General features: G+C 44.8%; 1 protein-coding gene across 1 annotated transcript; it reads right to left on the bottom strand.

Annotated features, from left to right (window-relative positions):
- Positions 1–387: 387 nt before the first annotated feature.
- Positions 388–27216, bottom strand: LOC311120130 (suppressor of tumorigenicity 14 protein homolog; the record flags this gene model as incomplete). The annotated part of the gene is made up of 19 exons (XM_084194748.1): positions 27091–27216; positions 24906–25113; positions 23615–23739; positions 12492–12559; positions 12179–12369; positions 11414–11521; positions 11036–11255; positions 5679–5821; positions 4785–4882; positions 4554–4663; positions 4285–4418; positions 3423–3527; positions 3139–3249; positions 2755–2868; positions 2499–2618; positions 1736–1919; positions 1089–1360; positions 700–836; positions 388–555 (listed from the first exon to the last, which is right to left on the bottom strand). Exons 1-19 carry the CDS (start codon positions 27175–27177, stop codon positions 388–390), a joined length of 2703 nt encoding a protein of 900 aa, XP_084050874.1. The 5' UTR covers positions 27178–27216.
- Between the last annotated feature and the right edge of the window lie 761 nt (positions 27217–27977).

Genomic DNA, 27977 nt, shown 5'->3' with positions numbered 1-27977 from the left:
ACCACTGGGATGATCAGGGACAAGTGGGGAGAGAGGAACAGTCAGGACAGACAGACCACTGGGATGATCAGGGACAAGTGGGGAGAGAGGAACAGTCAGGACAGACAGACCACTGGGATGATCAGGGACAAGTGGGGAGAGAGGAACAGTCAGGAGGACAATGGAAACCATGAAGAGACAAAGAGAGGTGCTTGGCCATAAATGAAGAGGGGGTGGGTATGATGGGGGTGGGGGGTAACAGTTGATAATGATGTCAGTGACATGGGGCCTGGTATAAATCATAAAGCAGGGGCTGCAGGTGATGTCTCTTTACCCCCGTTACAGTCACATGGTGCCAGCCACTGAGTCTGTTCACATGCTGATGTCATCCAGACGTCTGTCAGTCTGTCAGACCTGTCCTTTAGTCTGCAGGTGGATCCAGTCTGTGAACTTGGTGACCTGTGTGTAGACTCCAGGGCGGTTCTGCCGAGCGCACCCCTCCCCCCAGCTCACGATCCCTGCAAGGAACCACCGCCGACCCCTCTCTAGACACACCAGAGGACCCCCTGAGTCACCCTAAACACACATGTGCAAACACAGACAGACACATAAACATGAAAACACAAAGATAAAACTCATAAAAACACATGCAGAGGCACATTAACACACACAATGACAAAACAAACACACACACACACACACTCAGAAACCCCTCCTCACCTGACAGGCGTCCACTCCTCCCTGCAGGTTGCCAGCACACAGCATCCTGGGAGTGACAGCGTCATCATAGAGCTTGTTACAGTTGTTCCTGTTGATGATCTTAACTGTGGCCTCCTGCAGCAGAGACGCCAGCTCACCTGGAACAAACACAGGAACTCAGTAACACTTCGTTTTATATAGATAGTTCTATTAGAGTTAGTATTTACCTGGTATTTACTAAGAAATTATGTGCAAGCACCTGGAACTCGACAGAAAATTATTTATAGAATGTTGTATGAATAGTAACTAGCTGACAAATCATACAAGGATTCCAAAGAGATCATTTTGGACATATTTTCTGTTTTCTGGCAGGTATCAAACATCAGCTGTTATCCTTGGGCAGCACTTACCATCCTCCATCAGGACCCCCCAGCCCGTGACGTGGCAGCTGGTCCCGGTGGTGAAGGCGTGTGAGGAGGCGGGGACACAGATGGGCTGTACCAAGTCATTGAAGTAGACAGGGGTGCTGAGCTCCAGCAGGGCGATGTCGTAGTCAGAGGTGAACTGGTCGTACTGGGAGTGAAGGATGATACGACGGATCTGTCTGGTGGCTGCAGCATTACTGCCCGTGTTCATCACACGCATTCCCATGTAGGCACGCCACGACCGCGCATCAGAGTACCTAAACACACAGCCAGGCAGGGACACACATGGAAGTACACAGGCACACACAAATCATTATTACAGTAATGATGATGATGATGATGATGATAAGGACTATGATAATGATGAGGACTATGATGATGATAAGGACTATGATAATGATGAGGACTATGATGATGATGAGGACTATGATGATGATAAGGACTATGATGATGATGATGATGATGATGATGATGATAAGGACTATGATGATGATGATGATGATGATGATAAGGACTATGATAATGATGAGGACTATGATGATGATGATGATGATAAGGACTATGATGATGATGATGATGACGAGGAAACTAATGAACACAACAATACTGACTATAATAACAAAGAATCTCACTTTATGGCTTCAGAGTCCTGGAAGCAGTGTGCAGCAGAGATGAGCCAGCGGCTGGTGACCAGGGTCGCTCCACAGACATGACCATAACGCTCCATCTGCAGACTGACCTGCCACGGCCATGCCCCCGTCCCCGCGTCAGATCCGCCCACTATCTTAGCACGCTTCCTGGGCCGGGTGCCACAACCTGGGGGGAAAGTGTTATAACTGGTATATGTAGATTCATACGTGTGTTATAACTGGTGTATGTAGGTTCGTATGTGTGTTATAACTGGTGTATGTAGGTTCATACGTGTGTTATAACTAGTGTATGTAAGTTCATACGTGTGTTATAACTGGTGTATGTATGTTCATACGTGTGTTATAACTGGTATATGTAGGTTCATACGTGTGTTATAACTGTGTATGTAGGTTCATACGTGTGTTATAACTGGTATATGTAGGTTCATACGTGTGTTATAACTGGTGTATGTAGGTTCATACGTTTGTTATAACTGGTATATGTAGGTTCATACGTGTGTTATAACTGGTATATGTAGGTTCATACGTGTGTTATAACTGGTATATGTAGGTTCATACGTGTGTTATAACTGGTGTATGTAGGTTCATACGTGTGTTATAACTGGTATATGTAGGTTCATACGTGTGTTATAACTGTGTATGTAGGTTCATACGTGTGTTATAACTGGTGTATGTAGGTTCATACGTTTGTTATAACTGGTATATGTAGGTTCATACGTGTGTTATAAGTGGTAATGAGTCTCACCGCAGCGCGTCTCGTCTGATCCATCAGAACAGTCTTTGACTCCGTCACACTCAGGGTTGATCTTATTCACACACTTCCCATTGGCACACTTATAGGAGGATGGGGAGCAGCCCTTATGGACTGGACACACAGAAATAGAGGGAGGGGGGGAAAAACAGAGAAAGAGAGATGGATTGAGGATTGGATGAAGAGAAACAAAGAAAGATGCAGACGGATGGAAGGACGGACGGACCGATTGACAGATGGACGGACTCACATGCTCTAGTGCAGTTGATCTCATCACTGCGGTCCTTGCAGTCTATGACACCGTCACAGACTGAGGACTTCGACACACACACCTTGTTGGAGCACATGTGGTAGCATTGACCTGCTGGGGGGCCAACAGAGTGAACACCTGGCCTGGAGCATAAACACACATGCAAATACAACCACCACACACACATAAACACACCCTGACCCAGCAATGGGGAGAGGGGCCGTCCTTACCACAGACCAGTCCTCTATGCAGCTGGCATAATGAAAACAAGTAGAAAATGGACTCATACAATCTTATGATGAACAAAATATGCAATGATGTTTCTAAGCAGATCTCTTGATAGCGTGTTATTGTGTGGCCCAGGCGTGTGTGTATGGTACTCACCACAGTCAGCCTCCTCGCTGCTATCTCCACATTTACTCTGACTGTTACACTGGCTGCTGTGAGGCCGGCACTGACCGTTCCCACAATACACCTCACCTGGACGACAGGTCGCTACACACAACACAACATATTGGCTTTGGTTTGAAGACATACAGTACTTATTACACAGACAGATCACTTATGGTGATCACTGTCAATGAAACATTAACAATCTTCAACATCTTCGTCATCCTTACTGTATGCATGTACGTGAGGAGTTAGAGTGTTGAGGATAACATACTTACAGCATTTAGCCTCGTCCCGTCCGTCTGAACAGTCTCTGACTCCGTCACACACCTTCCTGAGAGGAACACACCTCCCATCCCCACAGCGGAACTGACGAGGACACGCTGGAGAGAGAGAGGGGGATGAGAGAGGAAGAGATGAAAGAAAGAGAGACCGCCTACTACAGTAGCTCTGTACGAGTGAAAACCTGGAATCTACAGGTCTGTCTCAGTGTGTATGGTAGAGTTGAGTATTTAGATTGCAACTCTAAGCTAATCTAAGTAAATCTGTATAGGCTAGTGTAAAGGACGTCACACTGCTTGCTCAGCGAGTACCACTTCCTCCTGATTCCACCGAGGCTCAAACCCAGGACCTGCTAGCACACGTGACAGCCCTCCTGAAGCGTCTTACCAGTCGGCACCACTGAAAAGTTAACTATTCGATGGCTCAAGTGGCGACACTTCAGTCTGAGGAGTACGTTTCACATCCCCATGTGCTACACTAGCTGTGTTACTGGTGTGTGGTAGAGGTGTGTGGTAGAGGTGTGGTAGAGGTGTGTGATATAGGTGTGAGGTAGAGGTGTGGTAGAGTTGAGGTAGAGGTGTGGTAGAGGTGTGTGATATAGGTGTGAGGTAGAGGTGTGGTAGAGTTGAGGTAGAGGTGTGTGGTAGAGGTGTGTGATATAGGTGTGAGGTAGAGGTATGGTAGAGTTGAGGTAGAGGTGTGAGGTAGAGGTGTGGTAGAGTTGAGGTAGAGGTGTGAGGTAGAGGTATGGTAGAGTTGAGGTAGAGGTGTGTGGTAGAGGTGTGTGATATAGGGGTGTGGTAGAGGTGTGAGGTGGAGGTGTAGTAGAGGTGTGAGGTAGAGGTGTGTGAGACATACTGCTCTCAGGGGAGAAGGCTCTGTAGAGAAGGTAGAAGCCCTTGTGAGTGACAGACTCGTCAGAGTGGAAGTGGAGAGAGACAGGAGAGGAGTACATCTTCTTTCTGCTGCTGTCAGTCATGGGGTTACACAGCCTGAGACAACACACACCACAGTTAATATAACACACACACACTCACATACATAACAGTTAATATATCACACATAGACTGCAAACACACATTCACTGTGCAGTATGTCATCAGTACTGCTACAACGGCAACACTTACTTGACCCCTCCAATGTCCAGCCAGTCTTTCTCACAGCCGTCCGAAGACGAAGAGTCCTGGATGTCCAACGTCACGATCGTCATGGAGATTAGGTATCCAGGCAACGGCGCCTGAAAGAGACACCCGAGAGAAGCAGTGGTTCAGATGCAGGAATGTGGAGCAGACCTACTGTCAACACACACACACACTGTGGGTGTTGTGTGTGTGAAGTCCCCTGGGGTGTGAGCTCACCCGTATGGTCCAGCTGCAGTCCAGGTTGGGGGGGTAGTGGGCAGGGTAGTAGGGAGAGAACAGAGAGCCGTTCCAGGAGGACAGAGACCCTCCACAACCTACAGGGGACGACATTGACACAGACCATGCATCAACAGGAGTCTATTGGACAGCTGTAATAGACAAGTTATTACATAAGACATGTAAGAAGACCTATTGTAAATATTGAATAGGATAACACAGACGGTATCTTGGTGACTTGTGTTTGCTCCTATAGCCAAGGCTTTAGCTCATTGGACTATCATGGTCTTGAGTCTAGAATGTCTGTTGCAGAGGTATAATATAGAAAGAAAGAATGAATGTCGCACACTCTAAATATGCTCCCAATAATTTTATGTACAACCAACGTTTCGGCAAGCAGTGCCTTCCCCATGGTTGTAGTGTGTGGTAATAGCAAAGATTTTTTATAACTAAACCAAGATAGACCACAGCCTATCGTTTCAAAAAGGAACAAATGAGTCATAGTGGGCAGAACAAGCAAGGAGGTGGGCAGAGCCGAGCACGAGCCAGCGAGATCCTATTGGCACGTTCTAGCATACATTTGCATATTTACGTTAGGGAACGCCTACTCTGTGAAGTGCTCGTGTGCAATAACTAAAAGTGCCTTTGCACTCTTCTAAACGATGCCATTTTTTGAAACTTTGGCAAAGTCTACAAAACTTAGTCCACTCTGTCCGTAACAGATTGTAGTTTTGGGAACAGAAAACTGTATTGAGATCAAACGTGTCATTGATGACAGAATTCGCAGAATGTCGGCCAAATCTTCTCCCACTGCCGGCCACTAAATGCTTCACATTTATACATCCGGTGAAATATCTGTCTCATTGTTCTATCTGTGGTAATAGTGTGTCTGACCTGCTTTGGGGATGGCCTGGAAGTAGGCCTTGAAGATGGCTCCATCTCTCTGTCTGCTGAAGGAGAAGGTGACCAGCATCACGTTACCAGACGACGTCAGCTTCATTACAGGAGATGAGCCAGACATTGGCTGACCACACCACCTGGAATAGACAGACAGAAATGTCACAATACATACAGGTACACATACATAGGCAGGCGCTCTTCTCCCGCTGACTCCATAGCGGGTGGGTGATTCTGTGATGAGTGTGATAGAAGGAGTCAGGCGCAGGAGGGGAATCACCGAATGCAGAGTTTATTCCGTCGTACACAAATAGCGCTGGATAGTGACAAACGAAACAGGCACAGGGGAAAATCTACCCTGGCAATACAAGGTAACGGTAGCTCCAACAATAACAGGCACAGGGGAAATATCTACCCCGGCAATAACAATGTACGAGTAGCTTCACCGAGCTACACAACTCTCACAAATAAACAATCACCCACAAGGACAAGGGGGGCAGAGGGAACACTTATACACTGACTAATGAGGGGATAAGAACCAGGTGTGTGTGATTGACAAGACAAGACAAATGGAATGATGAATAATGGAGCGGCAGTGGCTATTAAGCCGGTGACGACGAACGCCGAAGCCTGCCCGAACAAGGAGGGGAGGCAGCCTTGGCGGAAGTCGTGACACATACTTTGGTCAGATATACTTGGATGTGTAGTGTCAGCATTTGTTGCTGGCATGTCATGCCTAAATTTGCTAATCTTGCCAATGAAAAAATAATTAAAGTAGTTGGCAATATCAGTCGGTTTTGTAATGAATGAGCCATCTGATTCAATGAATGATGGAGCTGAGTTTGCATTCTTTCCCAAAATGTCATTGAAGGTGCTCCAAAGCTTTTTACTATAATTCTTTATGTCTTTTATATTTGTTTCATAGTGTAGTTTCTTATTTTATTCAGTTTGCCAATCGGTCGTGCAGCCAGATTATTTGCCATTCCTTTTGCCTCATCCCTCTCAACCACACAATTTTTCAATTCCTCATCAATCCACAGGGATTTAACAGTTTTTACAGTCTTTTTCTTAATGGGTGCATGCTTATTAGTAACTGGGATAAGCAATTTCATAAATGTGTCAAATGTAACGTCTGTTTGCTCCTCATTACATACCACGGACCAACAAATATTCTTTACATCAACAGCATTTAAAAAAATGTCATAAACCATGTTTCTTAAGCTACATATGTTAACGCGGTGTCACGATCGTCTTGGAAAGGAGTAGACCAAAGCGCAGCGTGTTGCACGAACATGATGCTTTATTTAATTAAAGCGAACCACGAAACAACAAAACAAATAACGATTCGTGAAGTCCACAGTGACAATGACTGACTAGGAACAAAAACCCACAAACACAAGGTGAAAACAGACAGTTTAAATATGGCTCCCAATCAGAGACAACGAGCCAACAGCTGACACTCGTTACCTCTGATTGGGAGTCACTCAAACAAAGAAATACAACAACCTAGAACAACCAACATAGAAACAACCCACACAGAACGAACACACCCTGGCTCAACATACAGAGTCCCGGAGCCAGAGCGTGACAGTACCCCCCCCTAAAGGCGCGGACTGCGACCGCGCCTCAAAAGAGCAAAACAGGGGAGGGCTGGGTGGGCATACCTCCTCGGTGGCGGTTCCGGCTCCGGGCTTGACCAAAACCCTTCAACAAACCCCCCATAGCGCCCCTGGTCCGGTCTGGCCCTGCTGGCTGGAGCTGGACTGGACGTAGCAGGAGCGGTAGGCTTCAGCTCCTTAGTGGAGCAGTTGAGCGGTACCTGAATTGGCACCGATGACTCAGGCACGGGTTGTGCCGGACTGACGACTCGCTCCCCTGGCTTGGTGCGAGTAGCAGGAACGGGCTGGACCAGGCTGACGACGCGCACCCCTGGCTTGGCGCGTGAGGCAGGAACGGACCGGACCTGGCTGACGATGCGCCCCCTTGGCTTGGTGCGTGAGGCAGGAACGGACCGGACCTGGCTGACGATGCGCCCCCTTGGCTTGGTGTGTGAGGCAGGAACGGACCGGACCTGGCTGACGATGCGCCCCCTTGGCTTGGTGCGTGGAGCAGCGACGGGCCGGACCTGGCTGACGACTCGCACCCCGGGCTTGGTGCGAGTAGCAGGAACGGGCTGAACCAGGCTGACGACTCGTACCCCTGACTTGGTGCGAGTGGCAGGAACGGGCTGGACCAGGCTGACGACTCGCACCCCTGGCTTGGTGCGAGTGGCAGGAACAGGCCGGGCCGGGCTGGCGACTCGCACCGTAGGTTTGGTGCGAGTGGCAGGAACTGGCCGGGCCGAGCTGGCGACGCACATCGTAGGTTTGGTGCGTGGAGCAGGGACAGGCCGGGCCGGGCTGGCGACGCACACCGTAGGCTTTGTGCGTGGAGCAGGGACAGGCCGGGCTGGACTGGCGACGCACCCCGTAGGCTTGGTGCGTGGAGCAGGGACAGGCCGGGCTGGGCTGGCGACGCACACCGTAGGCTTTGTGCGTGGAGCAGGGACAGGCCGAGCTGGACTGGCGACGCACCCCGTAGGCTTGGTGGGAATGGCAGGAACAGGCCGGGCTGGGCTGACGACGCGCACCACTGACTTGGTGGGAATGACAGGAACAGGCCGGGCTGGGCTGACGACGCGCACCACTGACTTGGTGGGAATGGCAGGAACAGGCCGGGCTGGGCTGACGACGCGCACCACTGACTTGGTGGGAATGGCAGGAACAGGCCGGACCGTACTGGGGACACACACCACTGGCCCCACGCAGGGATCAGGAACGGGCCGGACCGGACTGGTAACACACCCCAGTACCTCTCGCCGTGCCTCCACACTTTCCCTCTCCTCTGTGCCCAGTGGCCCCCCTAACCTGGCGGCCTTCTCTGCCAACGCTTTGCACCACTCTACCCCGTACACCTGCTGCCCCGACGTCGTGAGCCCCCCCCTAAAAATTTCCTGGGGGACTTTCCCCCTGGCCAAGGCCTCTCTCCCTCTTGCCAGACTCGCAATCATCTCCTGCCACGTCCATCCTCTCTCCTCGTCACGCTGCTTGATCTGGTTAAGGTGGGTTTTTCTGTCACGATCGTCTTGGAAAGGAGTAGACCAAAGCGCAGCGTGTTGCACGAACATGATGCTTTATTTAATTAAAGCGAACCACGAAACAACAAAACAAATAACGATTCGTGAAGTCCACAGTGACAATGACTGACTAGGAACAAAAACCCACAAACACAAGGTGAAAACAGACAGTTTAAATATGGCTCCCAATCAGAGACAACGAGCCAACAGCTGACACTCGTTACCTCTGATTGGGAGTCACTCAAACAAAGAAATACAACAACCTAGAACAACCAACATAGAAACAACCCACACAGAACGAACACACCCTGGCTCAACATACAGAGTCCCGGAGCCAGAGCGTGACACGCGGGCTATTTTGAGCACTTTTCTGGGATGCTTGCTTGTTTTCATTGCTTTACTGGGAAGCTTAGCAGGAGCAGATATTCTCATGTTATTTATGTTAGTGCAGGGTGAGCTGCACACAGTGGACTTCCTACTAGGACACACTGCCTCAGTGCTAACAGCATAAATCTGGTTCATAGACACATGATTGCTGCATACAATAGCTGTAGGATCAGCAGAGGCATTCAGGGCGGTTAGAGGGACATCAATTAAGTTACTTACATTGTGTGTACCAATGCCCCTGGTATAATGTACATTTGCTAAAGCATTATGATGACTCAGTGGCACAATGGTAGGGATTAACTGAGCTGGGCTTGGGTTATTGATAAGTTGTTGTCTCAATGCAGCCTTATAATGCTGTGAAAGGATCCAGGAACCTAAATGATTTGGGTGGATCCCATCCTCCTTATAAAACGTGTTTTGTTTCCAAAAGCTATCGAAATTGTCAACAAAAGTTACACCCATTGAGCTGCAATAAACATATAGCCAGTTGTGAAGATAAATAATCTTGCTAAAGCATTCAATGCCACGATTCAGAGAGGGCACAGGGCCAGATATGATGTGTCTTTTATTAGTGTCTAGCAGAGAGTCAATCAGCTCTTTGAAATCCAGTTTCAACTGTTCAGAGCTGCCCTTCATAATGTCATTAAAACCCACATGGACTACGATAGAATCGATGTCCATGTCCTGGCGTAGTATATTCGGGAACAGCTTAGTAATGTCATTTACTCGAGCTCCGGAATTGGACATTGTTTTTGCACCAGGAACAGTCACATTCTTTACCATGTAGCTGCCCAAAATCACAGCTGGCGAGAAGGACAAGGAAATCTGCCCACTCCCACGCTTCACAGGATGGTGCAGGCGTCCGACAGATAGAGAAGCCCCGCTCGATTCAGAGCAGGGATGGAAGGTTGCCGACGTCGACTTCAAAATCGTAGGGGAAGGAGTAGGAGTATTCACAGTGGCCGTAGACACAGGTACCCCCAGCGACGAAGGTGCAGGAAGATCAGGGCGGTGAAACTATTTGTTGTTTGTATCCGCTCCGGGCCTCTCGTTGGGAGTGTAGGCTGCTTTTCGGCAGGCCGCTGTCTTCAGCTTCCATGGCTCGTGACATGCGACCATCGTTGATTGCCATGCTCCTCTTGCTGTGCTCCTTCGACTCCGCTATCAGATGGGGGAAGAGAGGCAGGAGATGGCTCCCCTGGCGATTGAACTCCGGGCAACACCGGCCAGTCAGATAACAACAAACGACAAGACGGAGATGCATCCAACATGCACGAACGCCGTCCAGCCACCGGCGTAGAAAAGGTAAACAGCCACTCTGCGTTTTACCAAGTTTCTTACGTAGGCTGGCTACCTGCGTGATCAAGGAAGCCACCTCAAGTCTATAATCCTCGGCAAGCAAACAATTGCCGCATTGGAACTCTGAGTGATTTGTCCTGAAACAAAGAGTAGTAGATACAGCTCCTACAGCGCTGGAACTGTTCATTTACTTCTCCAGACAAAGAGGGCTCCATTGGAAAACTCATCTGGGACTAACTTCGTTAGCTTGCTGGCTAATGTTAGCAGCTTAGCTAGGTTAGCGGCTCTTTCAAGCAGACTTTAACCTGTCAGTTAAGCAGGATTCCGGGACAAGAAATAGCGGTCCTAGCTGTTAAAAGCTAACCGTGTTGCGGAGTCCATGCAAAAACAAGTTTGTTATTTATGTTTAACAAAGATTGGTTATGTTTTAGTTAAAATAACAAGTGTTCAGCTGCGCACTATCATCAGATGGTTAACGAGTGTGAGTCAGATGACAGAGTTGTGATGATGGTATGGGATTCCATACCATCATCACAGGTAGTGTATCTCCTACCTGGCGATGATCTTGTTCTGTAGTGGCAACAGGAAGTCATAGGCAGACAGTTTGTGGGCGGAGCAGCTTCCGGGTGTGGCTCCGTGCAGGTTGAGGATGACCAGACGCACCACATGACCCGACGGGACACGAAGGCGCCACTGGTAGTATGGCTTCTTGGGACTCACCAAGCTCAGGGTACGGTTGTTTCCATACTTAGCATAGAGGTCAAAGGACATCGCTAGGGGGAGGGAAAGATCGGTGGGAGTGTGGGATTGGCATCACCAAGGTTGTGGGTTCATACTTTATAGGTCATACCTGGAAGTGTCTTTGGGTGAAGTGTCTGCGAAGTGACAATACCTGTATGTTTATGTTCTAAGAAAGGCAATGATTCCTCACCTTGGAATCCTAGCTGCCACTTGCCGCTCTGTAGAGAGTTCTGCAGGGAGTTGGGGTTCTTGATTTTATCTGCCTTGTCGTCTGAATCATAGTCATCAGAGTCTAAACCTGCACAGAAATACATACAATATAGTAGTAACAGAATGGAGTTTTAAATGGCACGAGAAGCAAGAATATACAATAAACTAAAGGATTCTGGGAGCTGTAGTCCACAGACAGAGAGACTGTGAGAGAGAGAGGAAGACAGAGAAATAGAGACAGAGAGACAGAGAGGGAGAGAAACAGAGAAAGAAAGAGAGAGATAGAGAGAGGCAGACCTGGCTCTCAAGAGAATACAGGCGATGTGCACACTGCCCACAAAATGAGGTGGAAACTGAGCTGCACTTCCTAACTTCCTGCCAAATGTATGACCATATTAGAGACAAATACTTCCCTCAAATTACACAGAACCACAGAGAATTCAAAAACAAATCCAATTTGAATAAACTCCCATATCTATTGGGTGAAATACCACAGTGTGCAATCACAGCAGCAAGATTTCTGACCTGTTGCCACAAGAAAAGGGCAACCAGTGAAGAACAAACACCATTGTAAATACAACCTATATTTATGTTTATTTATTTTCCTTTTTGTACTTTAACTATTTGCACATCATTATAACACTGTATATAGACATAATATAACATTTGAGAGAGAGAGAGAGAGAGAGAGAGAGAGAGAGAGAGAGAGAGAGAGAGAGAGAGAGAGAGAGAGAAGTTACAGTACCCAGCAGGTTGAGTGATTCGTCGTCTCTCTCCATGTAGTAGTGCTTCTCGTTGTGGCTGTACAGCAGCTTATTGGTGCCAGGGAGACGGCGCTGTACGCGCTCCGGACTCCACCGCTGGATCTCCATGGCAACGCCCCCAGGGCCCGAGAACTTACTCCAGTAGAACACGTTCAGTCCATCTGCTCCTTCACTGTCAACACACACACACACACACACACACACACACACGGAACCAAACACCGTTACCAAGGGACTACATTATTAACAGTGATTTTCTGGTTTCATGTGTGGTTCTCCACATACAGGGCTCACCTGAAGGCAGTAATTCCTGAGCGTAGGTAGTAGGCGCTCCAGGGAGAGGATTCATAAAGCTCTGAGAACTGATCACAACATTGTTATAACGCCATCCCAACGTTGAGAAAAGCACCCAGTGGAAAAGAGAGAGAAACAAAACAAACAATGGGATAAACTTTTAATTGAGGAGATTTTCCACTGAATGTGATGTCACAGAGTGACATCACAGCACCAAGACTGAGGTCACAACTCTGTGTGTGCGTATGGGAGTGTTTTTGAGTATGTCTGTGTATATGTGACACCAGCGCACCTGGCAGAACCTGCAACCTGAGAACAAAAGCCCTGTTATTTCTTGTGTGTGTGTGTGTGTGTGTGTGTGCACGCCCATGTGTATGTCTGTGTGCATGTGCATGTGTGTGTGTGTGCATGTGTTTGTGTGGATGTGTGCGTGTGTGTCTGTGTTCGTCTGTGCGCATTTGTGTGTGTGACTGGTTTTGTGGAGCACAGAGCTCCATTGTCTCCATACATCCCAGTCAGCCATGTAGAGGTAATGTATATCCTTGGTGGTATGGGTCTGTGGCCCCAGGTTTAATCAACAGAGACCAGCACAGCCAAATTACAGCAATTACTGCAGACCTATTAGGACCATATATATGAACCTTTCTCTGTCTAACGAGCGTCTCCATCTATTCTCTTTCAATGCTTTTCACTCTCTCCTTATACTATCTCTTTGAATCCTGATCCCTTCCTCTCAATCAGTCTCAGCCGTTTCCCTCTCTCTCTCTGTCTCCACCGCTGCCCCTAAATCCATCTCCTTCCTCACCCTGTCTCAACCTGATCTCTCTCTCTCTCTCTCTCTCTCGCTCTCTCTCTCTCTCTCTCACTCTCTCTCTCTCTCTCTCTCTCTCCTCATCCCTCACCTCCCCTTCATCTCTTACTCTATCACCCCTCCCCTCCCCAAAATTAACAGTAAACATTACACTCACAAAGGTTCCAAAAGCATAAAGACATTTGAAATGTCATATTATGTCTATATACAGTTTTGTAACGATATGCAAATAGTTAAAGTACAAAAGGGAAAATAAATAAACATAAATATGGGTTGTATTTACAGTGGTATTTGTTCTTGACTGGTTGCCCTTTTCTTGTGGCAACAGGTCACAAATTGCACACAGTGATTGCACACAGTGGTATTTCACCCAATAGATATGGGAGTTTATCAAAATTGGATTTGTTTTCAAATTCTTTGTGGTTCTGTGTAATCTGAGGGAAATATGATTCTCTAATATGGTCATACATTTGGCAGGAAGTTAGGAAGTGCTGCTCAGTTTCCACCTCATTTTGTGGGCAGTGTGCACATAGCCTGTCTTCTCTTGAGAGCCAGGTCTGCCTATGGCGGCCTTTCTCAATAGCAAGGCTATGCTCACTGAGTCTGTCAAAGCTTTCCTTAATTTTGGGTCAGTCACAGTGGTCAGGTATTCTGCCACGGTGTACTCTCTATTTAGGGCCAAATAGCATTCTAGTTTGCACAGTTTTTTTGTTAATTCTTTCCAATGTGTCAAGTAATTATCCTTTTGTTTTCTCATGATTTGGCTGGGTCTAATTGTGTTGCTGTCCTGCCTGGGGCTCTGTCGGGTCTGTTTGTGTTTGTGAACAGAGCCCCAGGACCAGCTTGCTTAGGGGACTCTTCTCCAGGTTCATCTCTCTGTAGGTGATGGCTTGTTATGGAAGGTTTGGGAATCGATTCCTTTTAGGTGGTTGTAGAATTTACCAGCTCTTTTCTGGATTTTGATAAATAGCGGGTATCTGCATGCATTATTTGGTGTTTTACATTGTACACAGAGGATATTTTTGCAGAATTCTGCATGCAGAGTCTCAATTTGGTGTTTGTCCCATTTTGTGAATTCTTGGTTGGTGAGCGGACCTCAGACCTCACAACCATAAAGGGCAATGGGTTCTATAACTGTTTCAAGTATTTTTAGCCAGATCCTAATTGGTATGTTGAATTTTACATTCCTTTTGATGGCATAGAAGGCCCTTCTTGCCTTGTCTCTCAGATCGTTCACAGCTTTGTGGAAGTTACGTGTGGCGCTCATGTTTAGGTCGAGGTATGTATAGTTTGTTGTGTGCTCTAGGGCAACGGTGTCTAGATGGAATTTGTATTTGTGGTCCTGGCAACTGGACCTTTTTTTGAACACCATTATTTTTGTCTAACTGAGATTTACTGTCAGGGCCCAGGTCTGACAGAATCTGTGCAGAAGATCTAGGTGCTGCTGTAGGCCCTCCTTGGTTGGGGACACAAGCACCAGATCATCAGCAAACAGTAGACATTTAACTTCAGATTCTAGTAGGGTGAGGCCGGGTGCTGCAGACTGTTCTAGTAACCTCGCCAATTCATTTATATATATTTTGAAGAGGGTGGGGCTTAAGCTGTATCCCTGTCTCACTCCACGGCCCTGTGGAAAGAAATGTGTGTGTTTTTTGCCAATTTGAACTGCACACTTGTTGTTTGTGTACATGGATTTTATAATATCGTACGTTTTTCCCACAACACCACTTTCCATCAATTTGTATAGCAGACCCTCATGCTAAATTGAGTCAAACATTTTTTAAAATCAACAAAGCAGGAGAAGACTTTGTTTTGGTTTGTTTGTCTTTCTCTCTCTTTCTCTCTCCAATTCAAATAACCTTATTGGCATGGGAAACATATGTTTACATTGCCAAAGCAAATGGAATAGACAATAAACAAAAGGGAAATAAACAAGGGAAACATTATTAAACATTACACTCACAAATGTTTTAAAAGAGTATAGACATTTAAAATGTTATATTATTGGCTATTAGTGTTGTAACAATGTGTAAGTAGTTGCAGTATGAAAGGGAAAATAAATAAACAGATAAATATAGGTTGTATTGTCGTGTCTGAAGGTCTATTGATTTTGCTGACATTTGCAAATGGTGTAATAGATGAACTTTACTCTGCTTTGCTGAAGCATCTGGAAAGCATTGCTACATAGGCTTCTTGGAATAGAGGACATTTGGAGATATGTGAAGGCCAGGGATTGGTTTATCTAAAATCACCCATCTTATGTTACATAGGATAAATACCATGTTTGAACAAAGGACGGGGGAAACAACATATTAACAGATTGGGCCGTTGTTCTCCAGATATCTGCAGATGTCTGAAAATTGATACTGTGATCTTTGATACAATAAACATTTATAATCAAAGTACAGTGTAAGCGGACTTCTTATCATCACAGCATAATTAGCAACATATTTTTAGATACCACAGAATGGCGACGAGGAACCTTTGGGACGTGCTGAGTCTCTCCAGTGTTCCATTCATGGGCTACGAAGTGACTCCTGCTCAAGACGCCGGCTCATAAGGTGAGATTTCTCACAATTTTGTGCGCTGGTCGGTTCGCTTGCTTATGTGGGTGTGTGCGCTGGAGAGATGTACCGTTTAAAAGACTTATGTGTGCAATTTGCTGTTATTTGCTGTGGGATGAGAGTCCGTTCTAAATTTCTTAATTTGTTTGCGTTGGGAACAACGCAAACGGGGGAGTGTCTATAGGAATTGTTAACGCTGGGCACACCGATATTTGGCTTGAATAAAATTAAAAGGAGTGTCCAGGAATAACATGAAGGAATAAGGCCAGGAAATAAGGAAAAAGTATACTTTTAGGACGTCGCTGATTTAAGGAAGCCCTCAAACGAGGCGATCATTAAGATGGGCCATAAATCCTAGGAGAGTCACTAGGTTGACTTTCAGGTCAGTTCTGGGAACTGTGAGTTTGTGGAAGATACATTCAATTGCACGTTACCTCTCGGAATATAGTTGACGAAGTATATGTTCGAAGTAATCTCTCATTGAATATCTGCAACTCGAGGTAGCACAAATTTAGGAAGGAACAATGAGAAATAAGGAGCGACGGTAGCATGCTTAGTGTATTGTATGAACGGATGCATTCTTGTTTGAATTGTGTGTGTGTGAGAGGAAGAGAGCCTATGCATGTGTGTGTGTACATGGAGAGGTCTCTGCTGTGTTCCAGCTGTGTGTCGACTAAGGCTATGACAACAGGGGTTTTAGTTTTTTGTAAGGAAATATGTAAGTTAAAGTTAAAATCAATAAAAAGAGAACGTTTACTAACTATTAGAAAATCATGAGCCTACAGGGAGGAGTTTTTAAGAGTGTATAGAGATGTTTTGTAATGGATAAGAAAATAACTATAAATCTGCAGATTAGGATAAGTGAAGTTAAGAAACTTCAAAGTAGGATTTGTGTTCTATGTTTTGTGTTGGTTTGTGAGCTCTGTTAAGTGTTACTGTTTGTCTGTTGGGGGAAAGAATGGAGGTAAAGTTGGTCTGTCTACTTTCTGTTGTTTAGCTGGGAGAGAGCTCCTTACATTCTGAAATCGCACTGGTGAATGAACTACGCATGCGTGGGATTTTATGAGTTTAGAGTTACGTAGAGCAAATATGCCACTCCCCTGCCTGCACTGAGCTGCTGGGAGACGCAGACTCAGAGCAGACAGAGAAGAAGGGGGAGATTTAGACACTAATAGAGTAGTCTGTTTGTTAAATCGGCTGTTGTTTAACGACGAAACTATTTGATTGAGACCTATTGAATTGATAAACTAGAGATATGTTGACGGATTAAAAATTAATAAAATAAACTGTTATTGCGCTATTTATAATATTCCTGAGTTAAGCTGTTTGCTTATTTCTTAGCGCGAATGTGAACATAGGTATGCATAAAATACTAAATTGTTGTCTGTTTCCTTTGTTCTTCTGTCATGTGAGAGACGAGAAGGAGGAGACAGAGAGAGAGAGTACATCAAGCGACAGGGTGTGCTGCAACGGATCAAGTCAAATTAAGGCCAGTAGTGTTCTATCCACAAAACCTACTTTCCCTTACAGGATATAATAGATACATTGTGTATGCATAGAATATTTCATGTTGTGACCATTTCACAGGAACTTGGCAACAGACTGATGAATTGATGTAATTGATAATTGCACATTAGGGTTTTTATGAATGAGTTGTTTTGATTAGAGTTGTGTTGGAAATCCAGCACTGACATTATTCTGTAAAATTCAAGTACTTGGGTGCTTATTAAGCAATGGGTTTGTGAGTGCTGTAGTGTTGCTGGATTACAGGTCTTTATTTTTTGGATTGCTCTAAGGTGACTACTTTCATTTACTTTCCTGATCGGATGTGGTAAGATTGCCACTAATCAATAATTTGGTAAAATAAAATAAAATAAAATGAATAGATAAGTAAATTGATGAAAAAATAAATAAATAAATTATTTTGGGGAAGAAAAAAAAAAGAGGGAACTATAAGCTACATAGTCTAAAATAATAAAATAATTCACAATAAAGGAATATAAAAGAGTTGTTACAAGGGGGGAAAAGGACATAAAAACTATGAAAGTAATTACTCCTGTTGATGTAGTAGAAAATAGTAAACCTTTAGTTAATGGTATTGCAAGGTTATCTGGAAAAGGGAATAAACGTTGACCTGACATTGAACAACCATGGCTAGTGGAAGGGACTCTTAACCCTGACGTCATCAACATGATGAAAGTGCTTGAATAATAGAGAGAGGAAAAGCAGAAACGACCATAAAGATGAATCAAAACTCCAAAAGTAGGAAGAAAACGAGATGTCTGGAAACTAAGGGTGGAGTGAGGTTCAGGAGGATGGAACTTGAAGATGATGATGATGATGATCAGAGTGATTCAGAAGAGATCATGGGTGGATATGACCCTGTGATCAGACATAGGTTGGCCAGAGCGGAAAGAAGGGGTGATGGAAGTTGGAAGAAGAAGAATACAAGAGATTCGAGTTCTGATGAAAGTTAAGATGGAGACAGCGATGAAGATTTGGAGATTAAAGGTGCTTCATATTCAAGAGGATTTTATCCTACAATGACTAGCACAGAAGAAATAGAAAGAGATATAGACCGATGCGTATCATGCCTGGATAAAGCGAACAATTTAGAAGAAGTAAGAGAACTGGAAGAACAACTCAAGAAGCTGAAGATACAGAAGAAAAAACTGCTGAGAAAAGGATCCCAAGAATTGGAGAAGAAGTATACATTGAGGCCAAGGAAAGAGGGCACCAGTAAGAAGATGATGCCAGTGATCATTCGAGGACAAAACCTAGAATATAAGCCTTTGCAGAATACCGATATGTCAGATATACTTGAGAAGCTGCCTACTCTTCAAGATGGAGCATATCCTTGGATTTCAAAGTTGGAAGAAATTACGGTGGGAACACAGTCTGCCATAAGAGACATTAAGAGACTTTTGGCTAATCTCCTTGGTATTCCAGGTATGGAAGACATTTTTCAGAGAGCTGGACTTCATCGATATGTGGGGACTGCGGTGAATGATCCTGAATTGTTGGCTGCAAGTAGAAATCGGCTGTGGAGAGCACTGAAAGATACGTTTCCAACAAATGTGCATCCTGACAACATTCTGATTGGCCCACTAGGACAACAAGAAAATCAGAGAGCCTATGTGTCAAGAGTTCATCAAGTGTGGAGAAATATTACCGGAAATGATCCAGATATGAGTCAAATTGAGCAGTCAATTTTGAGAGCTAATCTACAGATGGGACTGCCCTCACCAGTAAGGAGCAAACTGGCAGAGGTGGTTGGACTTGGAAGCATGACAAAAGGTGTCTATACAGATCATTTAGCCCATCAAGTGGATCTGTACCGGAAAAAGGAACACAACCAGAAAGAACAGGACCAAGAAACACTCCGAAAACTCAATCAAATACAACTGGTGGAGAATAAGAAGGAGAAGAAACAAGCTTTGGTTATGCAGAATCAGTGTGCACCAAATCAACAATCACTGCCACAGCTTCAACCGAACCAGTTCCAACCGCAATTGTACCAGCCACCAATAACGGTACCAGTTGTTTCATATCCACAGCCAGTTTCTGGACAGAGACAGAATTGAAGAGGAAGAGGACGAGAAGGCTTAGGAAGAGGAAGAGGAGGAAGATTCAAGCCTACTTCCAGCAATCTTCAGAAGTGTGTTATAATTGTGGACAGGTTGGTCACTTTGCCCGTGAGTGTAATGGGCCAGGAGGAAACACCAGAGGGAATTTCAGAGGAAGATACAGGGGCCAGTCAAGATCATCTGGAGGACAGGTGAACCCCTATAGGGGCCCGGAGCAAGGATTCTAGGGGTGCCCAGAAGATCCGAAAGGGGGTTGTCAGCTGGTAGCATCAGGACCGGAAAAATAAGTGATGGCGGATAGCGGAGCTGCTTTTACCTGTGTTCGGCCTGAAGATGCTACACATCTCCCTATGTCCAATCAACTAATTAGGACAATCGGATTTGAGGGAGTAAAACAGCTGATTCCTCTTACGGAACCAATTGAGCTCTGCTATAAAAATCAGAAAATTATAATACCCATACTGGTATCAGAACATACACCTATTGCATTGTTGGGAAGAGATGCATTGTGTAAGTTGAACTGTACAATAAGATGTACACCAGACGGCTGTCTGGTAGAAGTGCCAAAGGAAAAGGTTTACCAATTGTTGATGATGACAGAGATGGATTCATCTTCAGTATTCTGGATTGGAAATCTCAGTGAAGATTTTTTGGAGCGAGACCTCCTTGAAAGAATCAGTATCCATTGAAAGATGAAGCAATCCAAGGGATTGAACCATAAATTGAAGGACTTTCAAAAGCAGGTGTTTTGAAGACAATGAAAAAATCCTTAGAGTAGCAATCAATTGTTGTTTTGGGAGAAACCATGAGGGGTTGATAGTAGCGCCTCTAGACCTATTAGGTCTGATGATTTAGGAAGCTATGGGTTAGCTAATGTTGCAAGGGGGGAGATTAGGAGAAAGATTATAAAGGAGTAGGGTTTTTGGGCACCATATTTGCTTTAACAGGTTGACTATGTCATAGGCAGGTGCATAATCTGTCTGAAAAATAATGTTTGCAGGGGTGTGACTGTTATTATTGGTTACATTCCTACACCAAGAGGTGCATAAGATGTACAACTAAGCTAAAGGATGCTCAGTCGGTTGCAAAGTTTTTGTGTAAAGAAGTCATAAGCAGGTGGGGATTTCCCGATTTAATATCCTCAGAACATGGGAAAGAGTTTTGTGGATAAATCAGTGAAATGGTTTTAGAAAAAATTGGGGGGAAAAAAGTCTGACAAAAAAGTTATGAAAACTAGGGTTGAAATAACTCTAGGAAATGTTGAATATCTGATTGTGGGATAATTATATTATTGTGATATTTAGTATTTTCTTATGAATCAAAGGGGGGAAATGGAATGTGATTCATCTTATATATCATTTTATATATCATTTTTATATTATTGTTGATATTGATGTTTTAATTTGCATGTGTTGTTTTGCAAAAGATACTGGTTGGTGTTTTCTTTTCTTCCAGAAGTATATGGGGATGTGTAGAGTGGGATTCAAATACTCAAACATGGACAATATGAATGGACTGGAGGAAGTGGAACAAGGAAGGTGTGGAAATGTTCAGATTCCATCATCAACGTTTTATTGGAAGTCGACACTGCTGAGGAGATGAAGTGTAGTGGACTACATTCCAGTGTCTGCAATGATATATAGACATATTTGCATGTGTAATCCATAATTTGTGTCATATTCTTTCTGTATTCATTTTTGAAGAATTATGTTTTCTGTTGTTGGGTACATGTGGGGACCTCAGATGTTTTTGTTTTTTCGTTGAAGCTTAGGGATATTGGGTCTAGGCAGGGACAGAGAGAATCCACAGGAGGGTCCGATGGGTCGACCAGCCTGAATGTGGACATTTTTTATTGTATTTTGTTTTCTGAGGCTTTCATGTGTATTCAATTGCATCATAGCTTAAAATGCATTGATAAAGATTTATAAATTGATCTGGAGTACTTAGGTGGTCGCCTGGGGCAGAGGGGCCGTGAGAGAATTTTCCTGTCTTGATTGATTGATGGATATTTGGAATGAAAGCTGCCAGACAGGTTTTTCGCTCTTACACTCCATAACAATTTATTTACACCCCATACAAAAATGTGTCTATATAAACATGTGTTTACTCTCCATAAATTTTGGTTTATTGCTAAAGTTACTCAAGAACAAAAATTGTTATTTGTCATAATCCTATTCTTTTTGTTTTCGAGACTTAATTAGTCTCGAAGGGGGGAAATATGTAGTGTCTGAAGGTCTATTGATTTTGCTGACATTTGCAAATGGTGTAATAGATTAACTTTACTCTGCTTTGCTGAAGCATCTGGAAAGCATTGCTACATAGGCTTCTTGGAATAGAGGACATTTGGAGATATGTGGAGGCCAGGGATTGGTTTATCTAAAACCACCCATCTTATGTTACATAGGATAAATACCATGTTTGAACAAAGGACGGGGGAAACAACATATTAACAGATTGGGCCGTTGTTCTCCAGATATCTGCAGATGTCTGTAAATTGATACTGTGATCTTTGATACAATAAACCTTTATAATCAAAGTACAGTGTAAGCAGACTTCTTATCATCACAGCATGATCAGCATCGTTGTCTCGGACACCACAATATTTACAATGTTGTTTGTGCTAAACTGGTTGCCCTTTTCTCATGACTTGATCAATGTTTGATTTGTTTTCAAATTCTTTGTGGGTGTGTGTGATCCGTGGGAAATATGTCTCTCTAATGTGGTCATACATTTGGCAGGATGTTAGGAAGTGTAGCTCAGTTCTCTCTCTCTCTCTCTCTCTCTCTCTCTCTCTCTCTCTCTCTCTCTCTCTCTCTCTCTCTCTCTCTCTCTCTCTCTCTCTCTCTCTCTCTCTCTCTCTCTCTCTCTTTCTCTCTTTCTCTCTGTGTGTGTGGTGTGGAGGTAGTGAGACACAGAGTGACTGATTGTGTGAAAGCCAGATAGACAATGTTTTTATTGAGGGCCTGCTCTTCCTCTCACTCCAGCTACTTGGGTCCTGCTGTTCTCACAAACGCTGGGCTTGTCCTCGCTGCTGAAAAGGGCCTGGTCCCTAGGGTCCTCAGACCTTAGCGCCGCAGGACTCACACACACAGACCTGGGCTCCTGTTACACACCCGCTTTACATTTAACACTGAGACACAGAGAAGGAGGGGTAGAGAGGGAGGAAGGGATTTGGAGGAGAGAGATGGGGGAGAGAAGCTGGGTGCTTATATTTGTCCTATTTCACACATGTACAAGGGGAGAGCGAGATCAGAGAGAATGAGAGAGGGGAGAGAGAGACCAGCAGCCTTCAGGAGTAGAATTAGTACCACTACATTCTTTAAAATGCCAAATAGATGCATATCATTCAGGAGTATGCTCGAAAATGACACAGGGAGGGAGGTAGCGTTCTAGAAACACTAGGGTTCTAGACTTGCTATGTTCTAATCTAGAGTGATATTCTGAAGTGAGACAGGAGATTAAAGACACAGAGTGTACAAAACATTAGGAACACCTGCTCTTTCCAGGTGAAAGCTATGATCCCTTATTGATGTCACTTTTTAAATCCACTTCAATCGGTGTAGATGAACGGGAGGAGACAGGTTAAAGAAGGATTTGTAAGCCTTGAGGCAATTGAGACATGGATTGTGTATGTGTGCCATTCAGAGGGCGAATGGGCAAGACAAAAGATTTAAGTGCCTTTGAACGGAGTATGGTAGTAGATGCCAGGCGCACCGGTTTGAGTGTGTCAAGAACTGCAACACTCAACAGTTTCCCATTTGTATCAAGAATCGTCACCACCCAAAGGACATCCGGCCAACTTGACACAACTATAGGAAGCATTGGAGTCGACATGGGCCAGCATCCCTGTGGAACGCTTTCGACACCTTGTAGTCCATGCCCTGACGAATTGAAGCTGTTCTGAGGGCAAAAGGGTGTGCAACTCAATATTAGGAAGGTGTTCCTAATGTTTTGTACACTCAGTGTATATATGAGAGAGAGAGAGAGAGAGAGAGAGAGAGAGAGAGAGAGAGAGAGAGAGAGAGAGAGAGAGAGAGAGAGAGGAGAGAGAACGAGAGAAGCATTATCTCAGAGCATCACTGGACAAGAACAGGGCAGGACAGGGCAGGACAGGGCAGGGCAGGAAAAGACAGGACAGGACAGATAGACCATAACACTTACATAACTGCTTAGAGCCTGAGCCTGGAGGCGGAACTGTGGAGAGGCGGGGTCAGTCAGGTCCAATGAGAAGCTCATGTTGGGAAACTCCACACTGCCACCAAGGTAGAACACTGAAGGGGGTGGAGCTTGAAGGCAAACACATTATTGTTATGCTTTTTAGCCAGTAGTTCTGAAAGTAGCGCTCACGAGCCAAAAATGGTCCCCGAAAATTGCATACTACATTACATATGTGCAGATATAGGCACCACGTCATTGCTCTCTCTCTCGCTCTGCTGTGGGTGCATCATGTGCCTCTTGCTAGCTGTCACTTATATGGTGAGGGGTTCGAAGCTCATTGGTTGAACTCAAATTGCTAGGTGGCTAGCCCACCTGGGGGAAGATGTGAGGAAAATGGCGCAGCACCGCTTCCAGATAAACAGTTGCTTTCAAACTAAGGATTTCATGGCTAATTGAGGTAAGACAGTAATTCTGCTCATAGTTTATGCACGTATGAACTACACATTGACACATCCAGCCCAAAGCGGGAGGTTAAAAAATACTTTGTAGTCGCCAGTGGTGTAAAGTACTTAAGTAAAAATACTTTCAAGTACTACTTAAGTAGTGTTTTTGAGTATCTGTACTCTACTTTATTATTTATATTTTTGCCAACTTTTACTCCACTACATTCCTAAAGAAAATAATGTACTTTTTACTCCATACATTTTCCCTGACACCCAAAAGTACTCATTACATTTTGACAGGAAAATGGTCCAATTCATTCACTTATCAAGAGAACATCCCTGGTAATCCCTATTGCCTCTGATCTTGCGGACTCACTAAACACAAATGCTTTGTTTATAAAGGATGTTTGAGTGTTGGCACGTGTCTCTGGCTATCTGTAAATAAATAAAAACTGAAAATTGCGCCGTCTGGTTTGCTTAATATAAGTAATTTGAAATGATTTATACTTTCACTTTTGATACTTAAGTATATTTTAGCAATTCCATTTACTTTGATACTTAAGTATATTTAAAACCAAATACTTTTAGACTTTTACTCAAGTAGTATTTTACTGGGTGACTTTCACTTTTACTTTAGTCATTTTCTATTAAGGTATCTTTACTTTTACTCAAGTATGACAATTGAGTACTTTTTCCACCACTGGTAGTCGCCAAAGTCCGGAGCATATTTTGAATTAATTGAAGCATTGTTTCTAAGACAATTTATAAAAAAGGGAGGGCTTGTGTCGAAGCCCGGAGTCTGCACAAACACACACACACACGTTTCCAAACAGGTGGCGCTGCTTACTTACATGTAAAGAAATGGAGACTCAGTGCAATGGCGGCAGTGAAGGGCAGGAGGGGTAGGACCCCCAGAGCCCACCTTCTCCATCCCCCACAGACAGTTCCTCTGCCTCCCTGGTCACCCTGGCCTCCCTGGTCCCCCTGGTCCTTCCAGTCGCTCTGAGCCTTGGATTCCGTGGAAGGGCTAAGTGACTGGGTGGGCTCTGTAATGACCCCCTATATCAGAGACAAACCTGCTTCACTTACTCACATCACAACACCCCCGCACCCCTCTCTCTTTGTGTGTGAGTAGGCCTCTCTCTTTGTGTGCGAGTAGGCTATGTCTGTATGGTCTCTCTCTCTGTCTCTCTCTCTCACATTCCCTCTCCCTCTCCCTCTCTGTTTTAGCATATTTAGCTTCTGCCAGTCCCCAACCACCGAATGTGCTGGTTTTCAGGGGAAATGGAAAGAGAACCCATGAAATGACTTCCTCTTTTGGACATGAATAACAAGGTGACACCAAAGATTATGGATATACTGACAAGATACTTGTCTTTCCGCCCTAACAATGGGAGTCGTTGTCCACAAAGCGGCACGGCGGGCTGTCTAACTACCGCCTATCCTTTCTTTGGATTGGTGGATACATCTCATTATTTTAATACTTTTTTGAATATTAGTTGAGGGTTGTTGACGTCAACCGCCTGTATTCAATGGATTGAGACGCTATGCTACTAGCCTCATGCCATGAATATGTGGTCCTCTGTAGCTCAGCTGGTAGAGCACGGCGCTTATAACGCCAAGGTAGTGGGTTCGATCCCCGGGACCACCCATACACAAAAAAAAAATGTATGCACGCATGACTGTAAGTCGCTTTGGATAAAAGCGTCTGCTAAATGGCATATTATATTAATATGCATAGCTGTCTCGAGATAACTCCGATATGAAGTGTTTTTTCTCATAGTTGCAGGGATGTCATATTAGTACACTCGTAACAACCTAAGCATTACGAAACTTATATTAAATCAAATAAACCTCTGTAGCAAATAAGCCATATATTTTTCGACACTCTCTCACAGTGGAGGTGTCATAATACCCATAAAACCTAGCGGTCAAACAGGGAAATGGTTCCAATCATTTTTCCACCATTCCTTTTTCCCATAGGGAATTTTAGAAACACTTCAAATAAGGGCTGTGTTTCGTGTAGGCTTACCCTGGCGTGACATTTTGATAACCATGTAAATCCCTCTCCGACAAGAGAGGAATGGTACTCTATAGACTTTCATACAAAAACTCCTTGCTTGGTTGGTATAAAAACAAAAAAACGCCACCTGCAGGAAGGAGACAGATTTTCCGCTGAGTTGGGCCTCTCTTTACCTCTTCTTCTCTGGCGACACTCCATCTTAACTCCTCCTCCACATTTACTGGATCGGTTGAACAATGCAGAAGAGAACCTCCACCGACAGTTTTTTTTTCAGTATGTAGGGGATCTAGTTTCAGGCATTTATTTTAGGCCTGCTACATTAGGTTACAGCATATTCAAGTGGGGGGGTCAGCATTACAAAGGTTTAACAGGCCACGTAGTCAATCATTTAAAAAAAGGTATTAAAAAGGTCATTTATCCTACATGTAGGCCTACCCCGTACCCACCTTTCCATTCCACTGTGTAGCCTACTGTTTGCTTAGCGCAGTAGGATAAACACTAAACATAGGACTAAATCAAGTTACCCAGAGCGACAACAGCAGCGAACCGTCCTTTGTTTCTGAAGGAATTTAAGTAAAACATTTGGCGTCTTGGCAGGATTCCCCGAGGGAGCACACAAAGCGTGGCTCCAGGGGTCTGCTTTCCCACGGCCTTGTGCAGCAGTGTCAGCACTCAATCAAGCGGTGCCCTCTGACAGACATTCATGAGAGTGAGAACCAGATATCCCTAGAGACTGATTTTACAATTAAGATGAACCAGAACTAAGGGGAAGTTGGTGACCTACTCAAATCCATTACCGGTGAGCCAGCACATCCAATTATAACAGCACATCCAATTGAAACGATTTATAACAGCTTAAAGTAGGCCTAATATGATGAAAAGTAAATTGATAAAAAGTTATACCTGAAAAGAATGTTGCTTTGATTGTGCAGTCTGAACAGCATCCCTTTGTCTCCCCCTGTCTTTGCGGACAGGGTGAAAAGTGCGGTGAGTGCTGAAGCCATCTCTCTTACCTGTGCAGGTGAACCAACAGCAGAACAATGTCCATATCCCGAGATGCTGTAAACCTCACAAGTTCTGCTTTTAGGGAAAGTCCTCATGGCACTGTCCCGTTTGGCTCCGTGGCGGCGATATGCAACGATACCCCAGGCATAAAAATGACAGAGAGAGGAGACCCTTTTTGCGACCCTAAAGCTCCTTTGAAAAAGCGCAGAAACCGGACCTGAGCGGGTCGGATGCGGCGGGAGCATTCACTCACTCACTCCCCCGTATACCTTTGCGGGCAGGTGTCACACGGAGCCCCAGAATGCAGTGCGGCACAATGGGACCACTATGAAAGAGTACAATCCACACAACCATCCGTGCGACAGAAATTGTGGGCAAACTTGCTCCCTCGCGTGCACGGCCTGGCCGGACAAAAGAATGTTTGATGGCACTGTGTGTAAGGTATTACAAAAATGGAATCTTGGCTGCCATGTCCGTGGGTGTTGCATAGGGCACTGTGGGGTGGGGTGGGGTGGGTGGCTGGTCCAACTCGAGGTGTCATAAAATAATGCACCCCCCCCCCCCCCCCCCCCACCCTATAAATATTTTACACACCCTCCCCACTCATAAAATGTACAAAAAATAATTATTACCACCACAAATAATAACTGTAGCAACTCTGTGTTTATGTGGATGTCACGATCGTTGGGTACAGAGGACCAAGGCGCAGCGTGGAAGGTGAACATATTTTATTAATTTGAATGATAACACGAACAAAAACGATAACGTGACGTCCAAAGGTGCAAAACACAAACCTATACAGGAACAAGATCCCACAAACACTGTGGGAAAACTGGCTGCTTAAGTATGGTTCCCAATCAGAGACAACAAGCAACTGCTGATACACGTTGCCTCT

Source organism: Coregonus lavaretus, assembly GCF_964263955.1.
Source record: "Coregonus lavaretus genome assembly, contig: HAP1_SCAFFOLD_1019, whole genome shotgun sequence".
Lineage (NCBI taxonomy): Eukaryota > Metazoa > Chordata > Actinopteri > Salmoniformes > Salmonidae > Coregonus > Coregonus lavaretus.
The sequence above is the reverse complement of the archived record's forward strand: the minus strand, read 5'-3'. Positions and strand labels throughout refer to the sequence as shown.